The 23,175-nt window shown below is 47.0% G+C and overlaps 3 protein-coding genes and 1 long non-coding RNA gene across 8 annotated transcripts; 3 read left to right on the top strand and 1 right to left on the bottom strand.

Annotated features, from left to right (window-relative positions):
- The first annotated feature begins 5,041 nt into the window (after positions 1-5,041).
- On the top strand, positions 5,042-6,894 carry LOC125552420 (F-box protein SKIP22-like). Its single transcript, XM_048715969.1, has one exon. It carries the CDS (start codon positions 5,127-5,129, stop codon positions 6,627-6,629), a length of 1,503 nt encoding a protein of 500 aa, XP_048571926.1. The 5' UTR covers positions 5,042-5,126; the 3' UTR covers positions 6,630-6,894.
- A 144-nt stretch (positions 6,895-7,038) lies between these two features.
- On the top strand, positions 7,039-14,729 carry LOC125552421 (transcription factor bHLH78-like). Of its 4 annotated transcripts, none has more exons than XM_048715971.1 (10): positions 7,039-10,394; positions 12,652-12,823; positions 12,937-13,040; positions 13,128-13,277; positions 13,360-13,425; positions 13,546-13,614; positions 13,706-13,768; positions 13,886-14,086; positions 14,295-14,385; positions 14,476-14,729. In XM_048715971.1, the coding sequence occupies exons 2-10, from the start codon at positions 12,652-12,654 to the stop codon at positions 14,493-14,495; spliced, it is 936 nt and encodes a 311-aa protein (XP_048571928.1). In that variant the 5' UTR covers positions 7,039-10,394; the 3' UTR covers positions 14,496-14,729. The 4 variants fall into 4 exon arrangements, with proteins under 4 accessions (XP_048571928.1, XP_048571930.1, XP_048571929.1 ...); XM_048715973.1 differs by lacking the exon at positions 7,039-10,394 and adding an exon at positions 10,403-12,549 and having other exon boundaries at positions 13,131-13,277; XM_048715972.1 differs by lacking the exon at positions 7,039-10,394 and adding an exon at positions 10,404-12,535.
- On the bottom strand, positions 13,053-14,060 carry LOC125552424. Its single transcript, XR_007303585.1, has 3 exons — positions 13,851-14,060; positions 13,514-13,786; positions 13,053-13,415 (listed from the first exon to the last, which is right to left on the bottom strand). It is a non-coding gene; the product is annotated as an uncharacterized LOC125552424 (long non-coding RNA).
- A 436-nt stretch (positions 14,730-15,165) lies between the features above and the next one.
- LOC125552423 (protein SHORT HYPOCOTYL IN WHITE LIGHT 1-like) lies at positions 15,166-19,271 on the top strand. Of its 2 annotated transcripts, XM_048715975.1 has the most exons (4): positions 15,166-15,627; positions 15,749-15,814; positions 17,557-17,671; positions 18,735-18,870. In XM_048715975.1, the coding sequence occupies exons 1-3, from the start codon at positions 15,244-15,246 to the stop codon at positions 17,623-17,625; spliced, it is 519 nt and encodes a 172-aa protein (XP_048571932.1). In that variant the 5' UTR covers positions 15,166-15,243; the 3' UTR covers positions 17,626-17,671; positions 18,735-18,870. The 2 variants fall into 2 exon arrangements, with proteins under 2 accessions (XP_048571932.1, XP_048571931.1); XM_048715974.1 differs by lacking the exon at positions 17,557-17,671 and having other exon boundaries at positions 15,167-15,627; positions 18,735-19,271.
- The last annotated feature ends 3,904 nt before the right edge of the window (positions 19,272-23,175 follow it).

The raw sequence follows: 23,175 nt of genomic DNA, 5'->3' as shown, positions 1-23,175 counted from the left end.
TCAGTGACGTGTCGCGAACTCACGATCCAGTAGAGCTTCGAGGGAGAGTTTCGTCAGCACGACGTCGTGATGACGGTGATGATGATGCTACCGGAACAGGGCTTCGCCTAAGCACCGCTACAATATGACCGATGTGGATTATGGTGGAGGGGGACACCGCACACGGCTAAAAGATCAATGATCAAGTTGTGTGTCTATGGGGTGCCCCCTTCCCCCGTATATAAAGGAGTGGAGGAGTGGGAGGAGGTCGGCCTCCTAGGCGCGCCCCAAGGGGAGTCCTACTCCCACCGGGAGTAGGATTCCACCCCTTCCATGAGTAGGAGTAGGAGGGAAGGAAGGAGAAGAGAGGGGGAAGGAAAAAGGGGGGCGCCGCCCCCCTTCCTAGTCCAATTCGGACTAGAGGGGGAGGGGGCACGCGGCCTACCCTAGCCGCCCCTTCCTCTCTCCACCAAGGCCCATGAGGCCCAATACACTCCCCGGGGGGTTCCGGTAACCCCCCGGTACTCCGGTATTCGTCCAAACTTACTCGGAACCCTTCCGATGTCCAAACATAGTCATCCAATATATCAATATTTATGTCTCGACCATTCCGAGACTCCTCGTCATGTCCGTGATCAAATCCGGGACTCCAAACTATCTTCGGTACATCAAAACACATAAAACTCGTAATACCGATCGTCACTGAACGTTAAGCGTGCTGACCCTATGCGAGAACTATGTAGACATGACCGAGACATGTCTCTGATCAATAACCAATAGCGGAACCTGGATGCTCATATTGGCTCCTACATATTCTACGAAGATCTTTATCGGTTAAACCGCATAACAACACATACGTTGTTCCCTTTGTCATCGGTATGTTACTTGCCCGAGATTCGATCGTCGGTATCCTCATACCTAGTTCAATCGCATTACCGGCAAGTCTCTTTACTCATTCCGTAATGCATCATCCCACAACTAACTCATTAGTCACATTGCTTGCAAGGCTTATAGTGATGTGCATTACCGAGAGGGCCCAGAGATACCTCTCTGATACATGGAGTGAAAAATCCTAATCTCGATCTATGCCAACTCAACAAACACCATCAGAGACACCTGTAGAGCATCTTTATAATCACCCAGTTACGTTGTGACATTTTATAGCACACAAGGTGTTCCTCTGGTATTCAGGAGTTGCATAATCTCATAGTTTGAGGAACATGTATAAGTCATGAAGAAAGCAGTAGCAATAAACTATAACGATCATAATGCTAAGCTATCGAATGGGTCTTGTCCATCACATCATTCTCTGATGATGTGATCCCGTTCAACAATTAACAACACATGTCCATGGCTAGGAAACTTAACCATCTTTGATTAACGAGCTAGTCAAGTAGAGGCATACTAGGGACACTCTGTTTGTCTATGTATTCACACATGTACTAAGTTTCCGGTTAATAAAATTCTAGTATGAATAATAAACATTTATCATGATATAAGGAAATATAAATAACAACTTTATTATTGCCTCTAGGGCATATTTCCTTCAGCATAGGTCAGTTATATCTCCCTCAAAAATAGCAAATGGCATGGTAAACAAATTACAATTGGGCAAATAACTGAATTGCAATATTCATGACTATAATCATTCATGGCATAATTTCATATAGGAATTACGTCCGTGATAAGTAAACTGTTAATCCAACTGTATCTACAACTAATACTTCACCGAAAACTGCTATCCAACATGTATATTAAGGTATTAAGTTTGCAAGAAACATAGTATCGCAATGAGCAAGATGACATAATATAGACAGGAAGAAGTTAATCAATATGGAGAAACCCCGTCGTTTTATCCTTAGTAGCAACAGTACAATATGTGTCTTGGCCCTTATTTTCCTTAGAGCACTGCAAGATTGAACCCACTACAGAGTACCGGCCCCTTTGAATAAAAACCCATCGAACTTGGCCAAAGAAGACAAATAGATCAGATAGCATGCAAAACTATTTATTTATACAACAAATAAATCCTAAAACATCAATTGCTTTCAATGAACAATCTGATCATAAAGTGACAATCCATCATGTCCCAACAAACACATCACAGATTACATCGAATTGATCATGTTCATGTGAGAAGGCTCACGGGAACATGTGTTGGAAATATGCCCTCGAGGCAATAATAAAAGGATTATTATTATATTTCCTTGTTCATGATAATTTTCTTTTACTCATGCTATAATTGTGTTATCCGGAAATCGTAATACATGTGTGAATACATAGACACCAACATGTCCCTAGTAAGCCTCTAGTTGACTAGCTCGTTGATCAACAGATAGTCATGGTTTCCTGACTATGGACATTGAATGTCATTGATAACGAGATCAAATCATTAGGAGAATGATGTGATGGACAAGACCCAATCCTAAACATAGCACAAGATCGTATAGTTCGTTTGCTAGAGTTTTTCCAATCTCAAGTATCTTTTCCTTAGACCATGAGATCGTGTAACTCCCGGATACCGTAGGAGTGCTTTGGGTGTACCAAACGTCACAAGGTAACTGGGTGACTATAAAGGTATACTACGGGTATCTCCGAAAGTGTCTGTTGGGTTGACACGGATAAAGACTGGGATTTGTCACTCCGTATGACGGAGAGGTATCTCTGGGCCCACTCGGTAATGCATCATCACAATGAGCTCAAACTGACCAAGTGTCTGGTCACGGGATCATGCATTACGTACGAGTAAAGTGACTTGCCGGTAACGAGATTGAACGAGGTATTGGGATACCGACGATCGAATCTCGGGCAAGTAACGTACCGATTGACAAAGGGAATTGTATACGGGGTTGCTTGAATCCTCGACATCGTGGTTCATCTGATGAGATCATCGAGGAGCATGTGGGAGCCAACATGGGTATCCAGATCCCGCTGTTGGTTATTGACCGGAGAGCCATCTCGGTCATGTCTACATGTCTCCCGAACCCGTAGGGTCTACACACTTAAGGTTCGGTGACGCTAGGGTTGTAGAGATATAATATGCAGTAACCCGAAAGTTGTTCGGAGTCGCGGATGAGATCCCGGACGTCACGAGGAGTTCCGGAATGGTCCGGAGGTGAAGAATTATATATAGGAAGTGCAGTTTTGGCCATCGGGAGAGTTTCGGGGGTCACCGGTATTGTACCGGGACCACCGGAAGGGTCCCGGGGTCCACCGGGTGGGGCCACCCATCCCGGAGGGCCCCATGGGCCAAAGTGGGGAGGGGAACCAGCCCATAGTGGGCTGGTGCGCCCCCCTTGGCCCACCCCATGCGCCTAGGGTTGGGAACCCTAGGGTGGGGGGGCGCCCCACCTGGCTTGGGGGGCACTCCACCCCTTGGCCGCCGCCCCCCCTAGGAGATCCCATCTCCTAGGGCCGGCGCCCCCCTAGGGGAGCCTATATAAAGGGGGGGAGGGAGGCGCAGCCACACCCTTGAGTCTTGGCGCCTCCCTCTCCCCTGCTACACCTATCCCTCTCGTAGTAGAACGGCGAAGCCCTGCTGCGGTGACCCCTGCATCCACCACCACGTCATCGTGCTGCTGGATCTTCATCAACCTCTCCTTCCCCCTTGCTGGATCAAGAAGGAGGAGACGTCACGCTGACCGTACGTGTGTTGAACACGGAGGTGCCGTCCGTTTGGCGCTAGGATCTCCGGTGATTTGGATCACGTCGAGTACGACTTCCTCATCCCCGTTCTTTGAACGCTTCCGCGCGTGATTTACAAAGGTATGTAGATGCAATCCGATCACTCGTTGCTAAATGAACTCATAGATGGTTCTTGGTGAAACCGTAGGAAAATTTTGTTTTCTGCAACGTTCCCCGACAACATGGCATTCAAGAGACAAAAAGAGAGAGAACCATCTAGCTAGTACTATGGACTCCTAGGTCCTAATGAAACTACCCACACATCATCATGGAGGTAACAAGGTTGATGAAGATGACTCCGACAATGGCTTCCCTCTCCGGCAGGGCTCTGGAACACGCCTCAAGATGGGATCTTTGTGGAACACAGCCTTGCGGCGGCGATAAAATTATTCTGAAAATATGGCGGAGCGTTTCGATATTTATAGGGAATTATGGCAATGGAATCAGGTCAAGGCGGTGCAAGGGGTCCCACATGAGCAGGTGCCCCCCAGGGCATGCAAGGTGGCCGTGTGGTCCCCGGGCAGGTCTTCTCGAGCCGGTTTTTGTTTTTTGTTTTGTTTCTTTATTTTTTATTCTCCATTTTTTCATTCTTTCTTACATTTTGTTTCTTCGTCTTTGGTTTTTTTCCTTTTGTTTCTTCTCTATTTTTTGTTTGATTTTCTTTTTTCTTCTCCATTTTTTCTTTTTTCTTATGTTTGTTTTCGTTTTCACTCTACATTTTCGTATGTGTCAAAAACATTTTTTAAGTAAGTGATCAACTTTTTTGTTTACACGTTCAACATTGTCCGAACGCTTATTCAACATTTTCCAAATACTTGTTCAACATTTTCCAAATACTTGTTCAACATTTTAGTACTTGGTCAACATTTTCAAATACTTGTTCAACATTTTAGTACTTATTCAACATTTTCAAATACTTGTTCAACATTTTTCAAATACCCGTTCAATATTTTTAATACTTATTCAACATTTTGAAATACTTGTTCAACATTTTTATAATACTCGTTCAGCAATTTTAGGACTTATTCAACATTTGTCAAATACCTTTTCAATATTTTTAATACCTATTCAAAATTTTCAAATACTTGTTCAACATTTATCAAATACTTATTTTAACAATTTTTAATGCTTATTCAACAATTTTCAAAAATAATTTTAAACATTTTTTTCAAATGTGTTTTTGAAGAATGTTTTGTTTATACATGTAGAATATTTTAAAGTATAGCGAAAAGTACAAAAATAAAGCAAAAAACAAGAACAGAAAAAAGGAAGAAAAAAAAGGCCGCGGCCCCCCGCGCGGCTGGGTCGGCCCATCTGGGGTCCCCCCAACGCGAGGCTTGCCCCTGTGCTCGCTTAAAGCGAGACATAGGGGCGCCCCATACCCATCCCACCAATCCTCCTGAATACCCCTCGCGTCGCGTGTCGTGCTGATCCAGAACTGCAAAATTCCCCAACAGACGACCATGAAGCTTCGGCTGCGTTCCATGGACGCGCGCGGCGGCGTCGCTGAGACGCACCGCGTGCAGCTGCCGGACACGGCCGTGCTCGCCGATGTGAAGTCCTTCCTCGCCGCCAAGCTCTCCGCCGCGCAGCCCGTCCCCGCCGAGTCCGTCCGCCTCTCCCTCAACCGCTCGCAGGAGCTCTGTTCACCGGACCCCTCAGCCACCCTCGCCGCCCTCGGCCTCGCATCCGGTGACCTCCTCTATTTCACGCTCTCCGCAGAATTATTATCGCAGCCACCGCCTCCTCAAACACTTCCCCGGAACCCTAGCCCGGATACAGCCTCCATCGGGCAAATTGCTTCCGGTTCCCAATCTCCTGGGGAGGCCGGTGGATCCTCGTCACCGCCGCAAAATCTACACATACAGCCTGTCTCTTCGTCGCTGCCGCAAAATCTACACATAGAGCCTATCTCTTCGCCGAGGCCGCGAGCCCTCCACGTGGAGCCTATTTTGCCCGTGGCATCTGATCCGCCCGATGTGGTGATGGCGGAGGCCGTCCACGCACCCAAGAGCTTGTCGAGCCTTGTGATTGGGATTCTCAAGCGGGAGATGGAGGCGGAGGATGCTGGATGCGCAAATGGTACAGTTATCCATCGCCTAGCTGTGTCCCTGCAGGCAGCTCTTGTCGATGCTGGCTTCCTTGCGGAGAATCCGATGGGGTCTCGCCCCGGATTGCTGAAGGACTGGGCCTCGGGTGCAGCGGCAACACTGACCGTAAAGTACACCCTACCGGAGCTTGTCGCCATGCTACCTGAGGGTGAAGAGGGGAAGACAGTGGTTTTGAACTGCTCATTGATGCCAAATTTTGTGATGATATATGGGTGTGTGCCTGGGGCATGCTCAGAAGTGCGCAGATTGTGCTTGGAGTTACCAAAGCTGGCGCCGCTGCTATATTTGGATAGCAATGAAGTGGGTGCAACAGAGGAGAAGGAGATTCTTGAGCTTTGGAGGGTGCTGAAGGATGAGCTGTGTCTTCCACTGATGATATCTTTGTGCCAACTCAACGGGTTGCGCTTGCCGCCGTGCTTGATGGCATTGCCAGGTGATCTGAAGGCTAAAGTCTTGGAGTTTGTTCCTGGGGTTGATCTTGCAAGGGTTCAGTGCGCATGCAAGGAATTGCAGGATCTTGCAGCAGATGATAATCTTTGGAAGATGAGGCTTGAACTGGAGACGAGTCCTTCTAGCAAGGGTTCTGGATGGAGCGGAGATTGGAAGCAAAGGTTTGTGGCAGCTTGGAAGGTGGACAACAGTAGGAGGCATCACAAGAGACCACCCAGCCCAAGGTTTTCGGGCTATGGTTGGGGGATCGGTACACGTAACCCACTTAACTTCCCAGTAATTGGTGGTGATTCGGACCGTCTGCCCTTTATAAATCACAATATCCTTGGGCGTAGTTTTGGAAATCAGCGGAGGAACATCTCGCCCAACTGCAATTTCGAGGGTCATCGCCAAGGGTTTCCTTGATTTAAGTTTTCACTAGTATCTCAAGTATGCAATGCATAGGCTGCCTTGTACATGTTTATAAGTTGCATGCCAGTGCTCTTATCCTTGTGAACTTTTTTGTCTGTATCTTAGATCCTATGTCTTGTCGTTTTCCGGTTATTCCTTGCTATGACACCAAAGTACTTCTGCTCTGATCTAGCCAACGCCATGATCAATTATGTAATAAATAGTTTGGACTTATGGTACTGAGAGCTTAACTTTGCTCTCTATACATGTTTCGGTATCAGCTCTCATCTGACAGTTTAATACTGCCTCCGATCCATATTAATTGTCGCTGATTTAGGACAAAGTTGTACTAAATCAGCAACAATTGATATGGATCGGAGGGAGTAAGTAATTTTATACTACGTTTTATCCCAGAACTAATTATTTTCATCAACAAATCTTGAAATAGGACTCAGGTTGTGTTTATTATTATGGTAAGTGTGTATTGTTACCATAATTATGAGCATAAATGGCATTTAGAAAGTTGTGAAGTACATGAAGCTCACCTGGTGGCTTTCTTAGTAGCAAGAATGGACTGTTTTCTTAGCAAGAACGGAATATTACTCATATCACGTTGGTTTTAAACACTTGGAAGTTGTGTACGCTGACTTACTGGTGGCATTTTGAGTTACAACCTTAAATATATATTGATGTCAAGTTATCCTCGTTTTATGTTGTATTCTATAAGTCAATAGCACTACTGTTCATGTATTATGCAATGCTGTCAGGTACATCTCAGTAGAGGGCTATTCTTAGGTCAGTGCAAATGTAGGTTTCCTTTCGGGCTATCTAGTGTACTTTTAGCTCACAATGAACAGATGGAAGATTTAACACTGTTGGCATTTAGCTCTGTTTTTTCATTTAATATCACTAAATGTACCTAACATCATGCTTTTCAAAGATTGTTCCCGGCAACCAAGAAATTGCTAGTCATTGCACATATAGTATGATCAACCAGTTGATTGTAGTTGTATTACTTATATCGAGCTGCCTTGTTTTCCAGTGAACTATAGTTACCATAACTTTGTATTTCTTTTATAGAAATATGACCTGTTTTTTCATCTAATGAAGTGGTCTTCTGCATGATTCTATCACTGAGTACCTGTAATATTTGGTTCCATGATGCCCTTCTGCATGATTCTATCACTGAGTGATTTTAGAAAGTTAGAGCTTAATATATGAGTGAAGTTCGCTATGATACAATTTCTGTGAATTGCTTCTGGTAAAATGCTTCCAAATGCACTAATCAGCTATACTACAGATGCAACACACATAGTCGAGCAGTTTAATTTCTGGAGGATGATATGTAGAGGAGAATATATATATAGGCCTTTAGCTCAAAATAAACAGATGAAAATTTCAACACTGATCACTAAATGTACTGCAGGTTGTCTTTTAGCTTTGGTTTTTATTTATATCACCAAGTGTATCTAATATCATGGCTTTCAGAGGTTGTTCACTACAACTGAGAAGTTGCTACTCATTCAACATATTATTTGTTAATATGATCAACCAGTTTATTGTAATTGTATCACTTTTCTAGCTGCCTTTTTATATATAACCTGTTTTTTTATCTTTTTTTTTGCGGGTGCTGTTTTTTTTATCTTACTGGTCTTCAATTGTCTTTCTTACTGGTCTTCAATTGTCTTTGTTAAGGTTCATGTAATGTTTGGTTCTGTGATGCCTTTCTGCATGATTCTATCACCTGCAGTATTTTAGAATGCTGGGGCTTAATAGTTAGGACTAGAGTGAGCTATCATACCATTTCCTTGAACTGCTTCTGGTAAAATGCTTCCAAATGAGCCAGCTAATCAGGTATACTACAGATGCAAGGCATATTAGAGTTTTAATTCTTGAGGATGATATATGGAGGAGAATATGCATAGAGGCCTCTCGGTGATGATATGATCAGCAAGAGGGTTTTTTCCTCTTGATTGATGGTGTTACAGGGTGAAAACCTCCACTTTGAAGCTGCAGAGTGCAGATTTATTCTTGGTATCCATAAGCTTACTCTGCAGAGTATCCATTTGTCTGAATTTTGGAGGTATTTTCTGAGCTCCACTCCTAGTCGAAAGCTGGTCAATGAAACTATGAGACTCTGATGCTGTGTGCCCATCATCATTTGCTTAGACCTGTAAAGCATCTCAGTAATCCATGTTTTCCCGCGGCCTATGATGGGTCGAGTGAACCACGGAGCTGCCGTGCTGCTCCTCCTGCATTGCAGGGACCAAAGATTGCCCTAATTTTCTAAGCGAGCTTTTCATTGACCACAGGGGGAAGAAAGGATAACCTTTCCGGTGCAGGCGTGCATCTTCCCGGCTTTGCCCACACATGTCCTGTTGACGATTGGCCCGGTTCATCTTGATGGTAACGTTTTTAAACCATGTGATATCTGTCATGAGATTTACTACTCCTACACCTTTGGGCACCGGGGCTGTGAGCCACCGTTGCTGGTCGCAGTACTCAAATGGCAGCCGTACGGATCAGTCCCGGTGCCCGAGAAAGGCCTCGTCTTTCTGCTCTTTGCTTGTGGTTTGGTGCACTGAAAAGAATGTGGGGGGAGGGAGGGCATGGGAAATAGTTTACAAAACCAGCTGGGCCAAAGCATTGCGGTGTTTTACTGCCAGGAGATCTTGGCTATGTGTATCATGTCATGCAGAGGCTCGGTATTGGCTCAGTGCGGTAGTATCAGCCTCCTTTTTTGTCTCAAAAAAAGTCTGTCATATGCATAGCATTTGTGTGGGTGGGAATCAGAAATTTATCACTCACTACAAACAAAAGAATTTTGTCAGTCTTGTTTCCTTACGTGGAAAAGCTAGTTAAATTTGTGCCAGTGCTAAATATTAATTTAACCCTTTAATTCTTACGAATGCGTTGCTGAACCTGACATGAAACCTCGAGTGTTGTCATGTTCTTCGTTTGTGTTTGGCTACACATTCAGGTTGCCCCAATACATCGCCTGTGCCCGACTAGTTTTCCGTATCCATCTTCAGTTATCTTGGGAACAAGAGTAGCAGGAAAGCCGGATGTGTGCCGCACAAGCGACAGCGGGCCTCTACAGGATTCCAGAGAGTGAGAACAAGAATCCAATTCTCTGCCAACACACGCCCCTGCCAGGATGCTCTGCCCTGCCCTGCCCTGCACCCGCAGGCCTTCAACTTTTTGACTGTATTATTCCACGTCCAGCCCAGCTTCCCTCCCCACACCCGCACCCGCTGCCGCCCAACAACTCAAACAACAGCAGCAGTAGAGTAGAGAGGTGGCCGCAAATGCACACCAGCACCAATATTGATTGATTCCAAGACGACTTCAAGTGAACTGAACCGCTAGCTACATCCACGTACATGGACACCGCCCCCTTTCAGCTTTGCCGGTGCTCCCATCTTGCCACCATTGTTGCATTGTACAGCACAGCAGCTAGTGCTTGTTGGGGCAGGGTATGCAACTAGTCCTGTACAGAGACGGGAAGTACTTCCACTATTGCTTGTACTGCAGCGGGGCGTCATCATAAAACAAGGGCGCTGTGTGTGAAGCCGGTGGAAGAAACAGTTCGTGGTGGCGCCCTTCTCCCCTTTTATTATCTTCCCTCCACATGTCCGCACGCCGCCACTACTACTGCATGGTGAACACTGTTCATTATGCCATAGGCTGGTGAGACTGTGAGGGTGACTGCAGGCAGCGCTGGTGATCGAAAGAAGAGGAGGAGCAGGGGAAGCAGCGGCAGCTCTCGCCTCCTTGCTGGTAACAACATCTACTCAACTCCATTGATGCTCTACATATGCTACTGTGACATCCTCTCTGCTGGCAAGTAGTTTTGAGGCAAATCTTTTCCCTCTGTTTCAAAAAAAAAAACCCTCTCTGCTGGCAAGTGGTTTTGCATAATTGTATTGCATTTCAGCTTTTATATACCAGCAGTACATTTTAGTAGGATATTTTCTTGGGAGGAGAGTGAGCTGCTTCCATATTTTCCCACCTTCCATGAGTGCCAACTATACATGTGTTCTCCAACACTACACTTTGGTCGAATATTTTCTTCGGGGACAGTGAGCTGCTTGCATCTTCTTCCTCCTCCCATGAGTGTCCTCTGCGTGTTTCAACAGTATCATGGGCATTTGTTTACCTCTCTCGAGAAATTGCAGTACAAGAGCATTATTAGCCTAGTAATAAGTGGCATCAGCTTTCTCCCTGGACGATTTCGGGGCTTCATCCTGGCGTTTTTGACTCATGATATCCCCCTCGATCTACACGCTCAATCAAAGGGTGGAACTTTTAACGCCTCCGGGCCCTTGTCCGTGCATCTTAGCTGATTTTGGCTTCTCAATTTGGATTGCCGCTCTTAACGCTGTTCTGCACCGACGACAGCTCACAGCTGAGTCTCAAGGCTCCTGCAGCTTGTGCAAATTCAGCATCTCTCTTCGTATTCATTCATTGTTCTGGCATCAAATTTGGACGGTGGGAGGTGCAGTGCTCAGTACTCGCTGTATGGCGATGAGGAACCCTCCCCTTCTCCACTAGTAACAACCGGCTAAGTTTCTGGCTTTTTTGCCCTCGATCACGGACCCTAAATTTCTTCCATGGTTTGCATTTCTTTTCCAGAACACGCAGGAGATGTTGCTCCCTTTCCTGTTGTGTTTATCTGATTCAGTGGTAGCTAGTTTTTTCAGTGTTATTCATACACTCGCATAGCCGCGTAGTTTGCATCCACCCCAACGAAGGCACTTCCGGAGTTTTCATGTAGAAACACTTGATTTATGTATAGACCAGTGCAGATTGTGATGGAAGGAAAGAAGACTTGAATCAGCGTGGGCATCTCCGTAATGCCACCAAGTGGTGAGGCAATTCTTGAATCTATGGCGCACTTGACTTTTCCCGGTCTCCAGTGCACGATGTTTGCTAGCTTTTCACTTGCAATATGCCTAAAATATAGTAAAAAGATACTCCCTCCAATCTAAAATAAGTGGCATCGTCTAGGTTCAAATTTGAACTAAAACCATGTTGCAAGTGACTGCGCATATAACTTAAAAAGTATTTTGCGAGGCAAATGCAAGGATATTATTTTTGAATATGCATAATCCAATACTTTTGCGCATACCAGTGATCAAAGTTTTAAAACAATGACTGCACATATAATAATGTGACTCGTGTTTGTACCGGGGCGGAGTAACATGATTTCATTTGTGTTAAAAAAGTAGTACTATCATAGCTCTCCCAGTGGAGTTATATATATATTCCAAAGAGCTGACAGCTCCATAAACTAAACTTCCTGCAAAAGAAAGAAGGCCCATAAACTGAAAACATGTACAGGGTTCTCAGAAATCCTGGTGAAGGTGGGGGCAGAGGTTCAGTTTCCGGTAGGGTTTAAGCATGTATAGATCTGGCTCATCCATTGATTAGTCATTAACCTCATTCCGAGCTGGCCCATGCAGTACGTGGATGACAGTGGCATCCGATCCTCGGGCCGGTCTTGATTTCCGCGGCACCACCAACTGTAAAATCTCCAGCTGATCCGCTGAATTCAGAGCTCTTTATATATTCTGATCCGCGGACGTGATCCAGCTGGTACACGATTGTTAGCGCGCGGTACCGACAATTCTATTCCCTGTACTGTGTGTGCGGCTTCCGTCTTTGCCCTTGCGTCTGTCCGTTGCATTAGGCTCGCTTAACTTTTTCACTTTGGAGGACAATCTTTATGTAAGGCTGCAGGGGTTAGTTGTTCCTTGTTGAGCCTTGCAAGATATTGACTGCCAGCTCGCTCCGCCCCGATCTGCTCCTCCGCATTTTCCACCCTTTAAGTAAAGCCCCCTTCACCGCTTGCCAAACCTGGCAATTTAGAAGGCTGGGCATTCCTTAGAATGGTTGCAGCATCACACTGAGATCATCAGGTATCAAGCACAAGGTTTGGTTAATGGCTTTGTTTGTTCCTTGCATAAATGTATTTGTGGGATGTTGTTGGCAACATGGTCGAGATCATGTGAGTGATCATTGTTTTTCTTGGCAGATGTATTCCCCTCCCTGCTCTGCTGCTGGAAGCAACGGCGAGCGGAGCTTCGCGGCCGGAGCCAACCCGCTTGCTTTGCTCGATCATGCCATGGATTTCGACGAGCACGTCCTTTTTCCTATGCACAATGCAGGGATGCAAGATGGAGTTCAGTTCTACAATCCTACTGCTGGTATTTTTCTTCTCCTCGCCTCTCCTGTTGAAGCAGAACAAGGTTCTTGTTCATTCATCTGTGAAAGTTCTCTCTTCTTACTACTGGCATTTCCATGTTGCAATTATCTCCAGGTGGTAGTGGTACTGAGCTGAGTAGAAACATGAGCATGGAGAAGGGTTTGAAAGGCGGTAAAAGGAAGGGCTCCGGCGAGGGCAGTTCGACGATGCATTCACAAGTAATGAAGTTATAGAAATTCTTCCCTTCCCTGTTCTTAGTAGTTTCATCATTTTGGGCTGCATCTCATCGTTTACATATCACACAGCAGGAGGAAACCGGTGGCATGTCTCAGAGAGAGGTCAGCATGGAGCGCGCTGGCGAGAAGGAAGGTGATGCTGCTAGCAACAGAGAGGACTACGTGCATATCCGGGCGAAGCGCGGCCAGGCGACCAACAACCACAGCCTTGCAGAAAGGGTGAGTGACCAATCTCTCCAGTAACATAATTGAAAGGGCTGCAATTTTCTTGCTTGTAATAGCTTGTCCGTCTGAAATGCAGTTTCGGAGGGAGAAGATCAACGAGAGGATGAAGCATCTACAAGACCTCGTCCCAGGCTGCAACAAGGTATCAACATCATCAGCAACTGAAAATTTACTCTTCAGCAAAAGTTTCATAGATTTGCTCATTATAAAATGTTTATGGGTTTACTCACTCTAACCGATGCGGCTGCCTGTGACAAAGAAGATTACAGGCAAGGCCATGATGCTCGACGAGATCATAAACTATGTGCAGTCCCTGCAGCGGCAGGTCGAGGTAAGCACACCGAAACAGATTCCTCAAAGATCACTCACTCTTGGCCAACAATGGCTGAAGCTCCTAGTGTTGCCCGTTTTGGTTTCTGCAGTTCCTCTCGATGAAGCTCTCGGCGGTCAGCCCCGAGCTGAACTGCGATCTCGACCTCCAAGACGTAAGACCAATGGAGACTCTGAACAACAAAGAACTCACATATGTTTATACTGTTAAAAACATAATATTCCTCGCAGACTGACCATTTTGCCTCCGGTTGCTCGCCTCCGCCGTGCAGATCCTTTGCCCGCAGGACGCCCGCTCCGCGTTTCCGGGATACGGCCAGCGATTGGGCAGCGTTCATCCTAACAGCAATATGTACAGGGCGTCGCAGCCGGGCCTCTCGCGTCCTGAACTATACGGGAACGGGATCATCATCCCAAACCCGGCAAATGTTCATATGGCGAGAGCGGCTCAGCAGCTGTCTGCTTTTCCCCAGGTCTGTCTGCATCCAACTCCCTCGATCAAAACATCCCACTCCCTCCAGTGCAGACTACATACGGAATAAAATGAGTAAATCTACATTCTAAAATATGTCTATATCCATCTATCTGTATTTCGTATTGAAATCTCTAAAAAGACTTATATTTAGGAACGAAGGGAGTAGATTTCTAGATGAGAGATTAATATTGTTGTCTCACTGACAGAGGAGCATCGTTTGGGACGAGGAACTTGGCAATGTTGGTCCGGCTGCCTTCCCGTCGGACGTCGTCGGCGCCAGTAGCTTAGAGAACTCCGGTAGGTCTCGCGCTTCTCTCCGTTGCGTTTCTTCTGCGGCTGTGTTGACTGTCGAGTCGTCTGATGAATCTTTTTTTGTGTGTGTTGCAGAGTCGATGAAGGTGGAGTAGCTAGCCAGCAAGCTGACGGTTAACCATGTGCAGAGGCTGCACAGATCTCCTCGGGCTTTAGCGAGTTTAACTGCTGTCGTTGAGAGGACGATTCTCTAAGCGTGCGTGTGTGTGACTTTTGTACAGTTTGACTAAGCAGACGGATGAAAAGCTTGTGGTCCGCTGTGATGTGCCATCTCTGCCTGGACTGAAATTATTAGTGGTAATAATGATTGGGTTTCATGAGTTGATCTACACAAGTTTGTGCATATTACTGATTTTTTCGATGTCCCGGTGGATATAGCGAGAGAGCCGACCTAAACAAAGGTTCTTGTTAAAATAGAATGACTGCGTGTATTTTAGAAAGAATACAACTATAATCGTAAGTTCTTCGTGGTCATTCTGGTCATGATCATTCGTGTGGTTTTTCTTTGACATCATCTACAATGAAACTTTCAATTAAGCGTGGAACTGATTTTGGAGACTTCCAATTAACCGTGGAACTGATTTTGGAAGGATAGAGCAGCTCCAAACAGAAATCTTAGCCAAGTAGTACCAGTAACATATAGGGATAAAATGGGTGCTAAATTTCCCAATTAACAGTGTCACTAGTTCCAAATGTTCCCAATGGCGTAAAGTTTTTGAAACACGCAATCGTTTATAAACAGTAAAAACCCAAATTTAATGTGAAAAAACGAAAAGGAAAAAGGGAAAAGGGGGGCAAACCACCAGCTTCCCTTGGAAGGCTGAGCACCAGCAGCCTCCTCCCATGGCGACCATCACCTGCCACCTCCCCCCTCTCCTCCCTGGCCCAGCCTCCGGGCACCATCGCCACCTCAAGCCCTCCCCGCCCCCCTTCAATCGGCACCTCCGCGCCCCGCCTCCGACCCGTCTCCTCCGCGCCGCCCGCCGCCGCCATCCCGACGCCGTCGTCGTCGTCCCAGACGCGCGCCCCTGGGTCGGCGACCTGTCAGGAGCCGCCTCCTACCGGGACGGGAGGGAGGAAGATGGGGACGAGGAGGAGGACGCGGACGACGACGACCGCAGCCTGGACCTCCTGGCCCGGTTCCTGCACTCGGTGTTCAGGAAGGCCTCCCGCCGCGCGCGCCGCGCCGCCAGGTCCGTGCTGCCGCCCTCCGTCCCCGCTGAGCTGGTCCGTTTCGCTGCTTGCTTTATCAGCCTGAGTTTATCATGCTTGTTCGGGATCAGCGGCATGGAGATCTCCGCCGGATTTGTGCGTGATCTGGTGTGTTCCCGTGTTTATGCGCGTGCAGGTGAAGTTCTCGGTCAATGGCGTGCTGGTTCTCACCTTCTTGTGGATCCTCAAGGGGCTTCTTGAGGTGAGGAATTCCTTCACATATAAGCTGTTTGATGCCCTGTTTCAAAATTGTGGGCAATTACTATTTCTGATTTAGTGTTTCTATGCGCAACAAATGGTTGTGATGCTGTATGATCAAGGGATAGTCACTAGTTTGTGCTCCGAAAAGGCGTGTTCGTGCGGGGTACAGATAGGTACTCTTTGTTGCTATTTGCTTAGGCAGTGAGAGCTGAGGAAGACAGCCAGTGCTTATTGATGGGGCAGTCTTTACTTGTCTGCTTGGGAAGTACTTGATGAAATGCCGATTCAGTGCTCATGTGTTGCTCTTGATATGTATGAACAAAGCGTTGTGCTCCTTGTCTGATTTATTTCTGTTTCTAGAGGGCATGTTGGTTCGGAGAACAAATACGTACTGGTTTGGCTACCGTTTTCTTAAGCAGCGAGCAAGAATTATTGAGTAGTCTTTACTTGTCTGCTTAGAAAATGCTTAACATGTATAGGAACCTTGGTTTCTGAAATTTTGGCATAGTTAGCTAATTTGATGGGCAGCAAAATGGGTGGTTGTTATTGTTGCTGACTCCATATGGTTGGAGCTATATGTCAATTAATTAGCCCGATATACGTGAGGTCGTCACTTTGTTGAGTTGATGGATGTTTTCTAAAAATGGTGAGGGGGTTGCCCTGGTTTTCTTTCAGGCAATCGCTCAAAACTGAACGTTTCAATAGATGTGTAAGACCGCACAGATAGTTAGTCACACCAAGACATAGTGACTTCCTTGTTATCAGCATCGTTTGCTTTTAGAAAATAGGTCCAGTACAAGAATATATATGAGTGCATTCCTCACTTGGAGAGTTTACAAGTGAGAGAGCTCCAGATCTTAGTACAAATAGAACATAGAGCCCCAAAAATTAAGTAGGATTAGCCCAAGGAGAAGCATCAATCACTCAGGGAAGGTGCATTCTTCAGGCCATCAGGGCATCAGGTTGGATCATAGGATGCCAGAGGCAGGATGTTACTGCTGTGCATATAATAGACTGGTGAAATGAGGCCAAAACATTTGTGCAAGACGTGGTGTTTTGCTTATTGGTAAATGGCCCTTCAAATTCCCCACTGTTGATTTCTTTTTAGCCACCAAAGCTATCTATGCTGGTTTAATGCTGTTACGTGTCAGATCAGTAACCCTGTGGTAGGTGGTACAGATCCACCACTCTCAGTTTGCGATAGAAAATGTAAAGTTGCAGCTTATGTATCTGTACTGTTCGATTCTGTGCAGCCAACATTTTCTACCTCAAAGTTCTTTATTTAAGCCTGTCTATTATTTGGTTTGTGCAATCTAACCCCTCTAGCCCATTTTTTTCTAGCACTGTTTTGCTTATTTCATGTTACACAGTAATTCCCTTGTTAGGCCCATTCTATTTTCTACTAGTGACGTGACGGGCACAGTTAAACTGACTGCTACAGGTAGTTGTGGGTTAACTCAACAGAATTAAATCAGAGGGGTCTCTGTCACACAAATTGACTAGTAGATGGGCTTGCAAATTGCAATTAATTTTTTGGAAAATTCTGCAGCAGTTAAAAGTTGCAACCTTATTTCTGTGGGTAGATTAATTTATTGTGATGGAAAAGTGAGAACCTTTTTAAGCTAAGCATGTTGAGCTAGTTAATGAAGAACCCTGTTCTGTTTCTTTTCATCTCTACTTCCCTCGTAACTGATTTGCTGCTGCGGCTCTTTTCCTTCCTGGATTAAAACGCCAAGCTTACAGGGATCATCAACCTTTAAGTTCATGGTCTGTACCACATACACACAGTCCAATTCAGTGACCACCCTATGAGGATTCTACTGAGTCGCCAGCAGGAAACTTTCCTGGCATGCAAATAGTTAAGTATCTTTGGCACTTGCACAGTTAAACTGTACCCACCAAGACATGAAGATGACCTTATGGCTTACGCCATTCATCTCGTGTAATGATACTGTCACTTTCTTAGCTTGTCTATTCTATGTATGGTCCATGGACATGGATTTTGAACCAGTCTTTCCTGTTTCTGCAATTCAGCCTTTTATTTTGCAAGATGTCCAATACTTCATTATGACACCCTTAACGTCTGGGATGGATTCTACTTTGTATTTCTATTTACTGGAATTTTGTTGGATGGGAAACAGTACTCCAAGATAACCCTCCAGGGTGTTGGTTGAGCCTGCGAAAATGCATCTCTCCCCATCAGGGTTAGCAGAGTCCTCACACTATATGGACATGAACATCAATAACATTTTGAAGTGCTGCATGACCGGTTGTATTTCATGTAAGCTAGTTCCAGCCTGTGTTTGTAGTGACTGGTGACAGAGAATCAACCAGAATCAGAAATATGGCTGTAGAATCAACACGTACCCCAGAATTAAAGTTCTGGATAGCAGTTAGGCTGCCATCATAATCTATTGAATTCATACATTTTATGTCATATTTGTGGTTACCTGCTAGCCAAGAAATTGATGTCACGCTGGTAGTTGGTTCGTGCAATCAATACACCAATTAGGGTTACAGCTGCCTAAAACAGAGGCATGAAAAATCACCAGTTGCATTCATTGGCATGTGGGCATTTGTTTTCGAGATATTAATCAAGGTTATATTATTCAGCTTTTGGAAGGTACCCGGCTACCCGCTCACTGCATTTATCGGGCAAGCTAAATGGTTCCACGTAATGTACTTGCCATTGTAGTACCTCTCAAAGCTTTAATTCCCAGAGTTTGCATTTCTGGGAGACACGACAAAGTCCATAGTTGAGATTCATCAGAACCATGAATTACAATTTGTCTGAAATCGCAGAATAAGTTCTTTGAGAATAACATGCCTTGCATTATGTTGCATTGATGCTTGTGGCAAACTCATTTTCTAGTCCTTTCTTTCAGTAACTTGGAAGCATTAGTAACTCAATTTGTCTACAGGTGGTCTGCACATTTGGAAGCATGGTGTTTATAAGCATCCTTCTTGTTCGAGGGATATGGTCTGGAGTAACTTACATCAGAGAAAACCGATACAGCTATATTCAACAGCTCAAGGATGACGACAACCGGTGGAGCAGAGTACAGCCTGCTGGTTGATCGTTTGCTTTCCTTGCTGGCAACATACTCTGATTCAAAGGGCCCATGAATAATCCAGGGCCACTGTTGAGATAGCATGGATGCTCCCAGCTGTGCACAAAATGCTGATGTTTGTTGTTGCTATATAAATTGCTGCTGGAGAATCGAAGGAACCCCCCTGTAGTCTATACAAATAAGTGGTTCTCTTCAACATGATGGTGAAAAATGTTACCGGCGACTGATTGGGTTTTATATCTGGCCTGGCCCCATTACTGGCTGAGCCGATGTTGAAAGACTCGTATTTGTTGTGGTATGAAAATGGTGCGAAATACCTATGGTCAGTACTCAGTACAGTGTAATTCTGTTTCATTTTGATAGATGGAGTGGTCCTGAATATCCAAAGCTAGTATTTTCTCCTGTGATGCCATGAAGGCATGAACTAGCTTGACAGAGTAGTAGTCTTGCTTCTGCAGTGGATTTCAAAATCTTGCCGGGCAACTGTCTTTTGATCTCCAACAGTCTGTCTCAGTCTTGCACTCTTGCTGCTTTTGGCCGTTCGTCTAGATTCTTTGTTTGCTACTCTCGCCTGATCTGATGCTTTGAGTTTGAGATTCCTCCTTTGGCTCTCGCTAGCATTTGGTCTGTTACTTCCAAAAAGGAAGAAGGCCAGAGACAGCGGAAATCCAAAATGATATCGTCAAGACAGTAGTCGTCACTCAGGTCAGGGGCACTGAGGTGTAGTATTACACCAAACCTTGTTTTTTAAACATCAATACAGACACAAGCGCTCATATACACACGCATACATTCATTCCTACGAACGCACACACGCACATCCTACCCCTATGAGGGGCTCCGAAAGACTGAGCCGGCATATCATCTTGTGATTTATGAAGTCACCGTATGTACCTCGTCGTCGACGGAAACATCTCCTCCCACTGAATGCGCATCGTCGAAAATCTTGAAATAAATTCAGGAATAAATGCGAGTATCAGGATTTGAACCCATAGTCCCTCTAATCATAGGTGGTGTTTGGTTCTCTAGTCCTAGGACTTTTTTTAGTCCAAACGAAAAAGTCCCTAGTCTTTAAAAAGTCCTTTCCTGTTTGTTTTCAGAGACTAAAAAGTTCCTAGTCTCTTCCTAAAGGTTATTAAATGACCATGTTGCCCGTAGTATATAGAAAAATAACAGTCAAACAACACCATAAGGTGGCGGGGCAATGGGTGCATGGAGGGGCATTCATTTAGTCCCAAATGTCTAGTTTAGTCCCTAAAAAGTCCCTTCTATTTGATAAAAAAGTCTTTAAGAAGGACTTTTTCTAGTTCCTACATTAAAAAGTCTCTGGAAACAAACACCCCATTAGTTCCTCTAACCATCCAACCACAGGTCATAGGTTGGCTCGCCAAAACCAAACCTTTAATATTATTGGTGGATACGTTATCAATCGATTTGAATGGCCTCGCTTTTGTTCGTTTCAGCCACGCCAACAGACGGAACCGTGGATCCCTATTCTGAGAAAGGCGAGTTAGGCGAAGACAGTAGCATTTCGGCCCTGTCCTAGTTCTCGGTCATTTCGAAGTATTGACACCTTTTGTCATTATTATCACGCGTGCCGACTAGCTACTGCCAACCACTCGTACAACGGTACAAGTGATCCAAATACAGTATTGCTTAGCAGGGACCTTTGTCACAACCATGCTAGCTACCCCGTCAGCCAGTTACCCGTCGCCATCGGCGTATTCATGGCGAATCCCTGGCGACCCACACCTGACCGTCAGATGCGCATCCGACGGCGTCCCGCAGGCCGCCCCGATCTTCTCCGGACCCATGCGCCTTTTATGAGCAAGAGCGACGTGCCCAGCCGTCCCGGAAATGTGGGAGGCGCGCGTCCGTCCACGAGGCAGAAAGCCTGGAGCGCTGCTGCGCCACACGACTCGCGGCACGGCCATTGGTGGAGTGGAGGTGTCGTGTTTTGATCCAAATATTTTTGGCTTGGATGCCTCGTGTTGCACGTAGTACACCTTTCTCTACCAGCCATATCTTGTTGCGGTTGACCGACGCTTAATCTTTGATCGGTTGGCTGATCCGGCGACAAACATTGCATCACACCGTTGGGTCGCATTTACGCCGAATCTGAGCCGGAACAACGATTTCCGCGTGACCCGATCTCGGTGGGCCGCTCGTATGATTCCCAAGCTGCTGACAGTTAACACGCTGGAGCAAATCGTTCGGAAGAAAAAATAAGCTTAGCACTGGCGATCACCACTGGTTATGAGCGAGTACTTCTACTGTTTCGTCGACAGATGATTGAAGCTGTATTTTCTCTTTTGGGTACTGCTAGTCGCTAGGCGCGGTACTACACCGGTACGGTACTGGGCGTAGGGGTGGACACGAACTTAGCACCAGCAGTACTAATATCGAGAAATAAGGATGACAGTCATCCTCCTGGCTCCTCAGCCGTTTGGGATTCCTGACCGTTGGATCGTTTTGCTTGATGCAATCTGGGCCATCGGATCGAGCCCTGGGAGGACCTCGGCCGTCGGATCGAAGAGGTGACCCTGTAGCAATGAATAGTTTCGTCCCGTTCGTGCCACCGCGCATAATTCCGACGACCCGCCGAGGGCATTTTCATCATTTCACATATGGGGCTATAAAATGCCGGCTCCCCATGGAGATAACCCTAGCCGCCTCACTCCCGCATCTCGCGCGTCGCCGCCTAGCTGCTCCCCACGCCGCCGCCTGCGCTCACCCTCACGTCGTCGCCTCCGCTCGCCCTCGCGCCGTCGCCTCCGCTCGCCCTCGCGCCGTCGCCTCCGCTCGCCCTCGCGCCGTCGCCTCGTCTCCTGCTCCCCCGCCCTCTCGATGCTCCGCAGCGCAACACCAGGAGAGCGCGAGCGCGAGCAGCCACGACCCTCTCCTCCTCTCCCACGCTCGTTCCCCTGTTGCCTCTCTCATGCCGCCGCCACCCCATCTTCTCTCGCACTTCCCGTCCTGCTAAGCCCGCCCTCCCGTGCTTCACCACCTGGCCGCTCTCGCTTCGAGGGGTGAAGGACGTCGAGCAGATGAGTCCCACTGTCGACGATGGTGGGGGTGACGCACAACTCTGACGAGCTCATCAGTGGGGAGACCAACGGACGACCCGCGGTCGCCGCTTGCATGAGAAGGCGAGGGAGGCGACCTGATGCGAGGCGCCCACTCAGTGCTTCCCCGCCAAATCCGGCCGCCACCAGCTCGCTTCGGCCTCCTCATCTTCGTGCATCTCTGGGAAGAAGACGACCCAAGCTGAGTCGCCTCCCGAGCCGCAGTGCGAAGATCACGGTGAACGCCCTTTCCACTTCTCCCGTTTCCACTGTCTCTCTCTCAGATTTACCTATTAATCCAGTCGAGATTCGATCAGATGTGTCTATCTGTTCATTTACAGGGGGGCAGAACCCCAAGGGCAGAGTTGCAGTCCTCTACAGCTGCGGGGAGGAAGAAGAAGAAGGGCTCATATATATGCCTCTCTCTGGTGGTGAACACTCTTCCCTGGAATCGAAGATCTGCCTATCCCTGCATCATGTAAAGTGCGGCCTGCAGGTATTGTTGGGGAACGTAGCAGAATTTTTAAAATTTTCTACGCATCACCAAGATCAATCTATGGAGTCATCTAGCAACGAGGGAGAGAGGAGTGCATCTACATACCCTTGTAGATCGCGCGCGGAAGCGTTCAAGATAACGGGGTTGATGGAGTCGTACTCGACGTGATCCAAGTCACCGATGACCAAGTGCCGAACGGACAGCACCTCCGCGTGCAACACACGTACGGTTGGGAAGACGTATCCTCCTTCTTGATCCAGCAAGGGGGGAGGAGAGGTTGATGAAGATCCAGCAGCACGACGGCGTGGTGGTGGATGCAGCAGGATCCCGGCAGGGCTTCGCCAAGCGCAAGCGGGGAGGAGAGGTGTTACAGAGGGAGAGGGAGGCACCAAGAGCAAGGGTGCGGCTGCCCTCCCTCCCCCCTCTTTATATAGGGGCCTTGGGAGGGCGCCGGCCCTAGGAGATGGATCTCCAAGGGGGGGGGGCGGCCAAGGGGTGGCTTCCCCCCCCCAAGCCAAGTGGGGGGTGCCCCCATCCCTAGGGTTTCCCAACCCTAGGCGCAGGGGAGGCCCAAGGGGGGGCGCACCAGCCCACCAGGGGCTGGTTCCCCTCCCAATTCAGCCCATGGGGCCCTCCGGGATAGGTGGCCCCACCCGGTTGACCCCCGGGACCCTTCCGGTGGTCTCGGTACAATACCGGCGACCCCGAAGCCTTCCCGATGGCCAAAACT

This window comes from Triticum urartu, chromosome 4 (genome assembly GCF_003073215.2).
Source record: "Triticum urartu cultivar G1812 chromosome 4, Tu2.1, whole genome shotgun sequence".
Taxonomy (NCBI): domain Eukaryota; kingdom Viridiplantae; phylum Streptophyta; class Magnoliopsida; order Poales; family Poaceae; genus Triticum; species Triticum urartu.
Note: the sequence above shows the minus strand (reverse complement) of the source record. Positions and strands in the feature narration are given on the sequence as shown.

Coding starts and splice junctions, on each gene's coding strand:
- LOC125552423 (XM_048715974.1), top strand. CDS start 15,244: ATGGCGACCATCACCTGCCACCTCCCCCCTCTCCTCCCTGGCCCAGCC. Junction 15,628..15,748: donor CCTCCGTCCCCGCTGAGCTG/GTCCGTTTCGCT, acceptor ATGCGCGTGCAG/GTGAAGTTCTCGGTCAATGG. Junction 15,815..18,734: donor TCCTCAAGGGGCTTCTTGAG/GTGAGGAATTCC, acceptor ATTTGTCTACAG/GTGGTCTGCACATTTGGAAG.
- LOC125552420 (XM_048715969.1), top strand. CDS start 5,127: ATGAAGCTTCGGCTGCGTTCCATGGACGCGCGCGGCGGCGTCGCTGAG.
- LOC125552421 (XM_048715971.1), top strand. CDS start 12,652: ATGTATTCCCCTCCCTGCTCTGCTGCTGGAAGCAACGGCGAGCGGAGC. Junction 12,824..12,936: donor GTTCTACAATCCTACTGCTG/GTATTTTTCTTC, acceptor AATTATCTCCAG/GTGGTAGTGGTACTGAGCTG. Junction 13,041..13,127: donor GTTCGACGATGCATTCACAA/GTAATGAAGTTA, acceptor CATATCACACAG/CAGGAGGAAACCGGTGGCAT.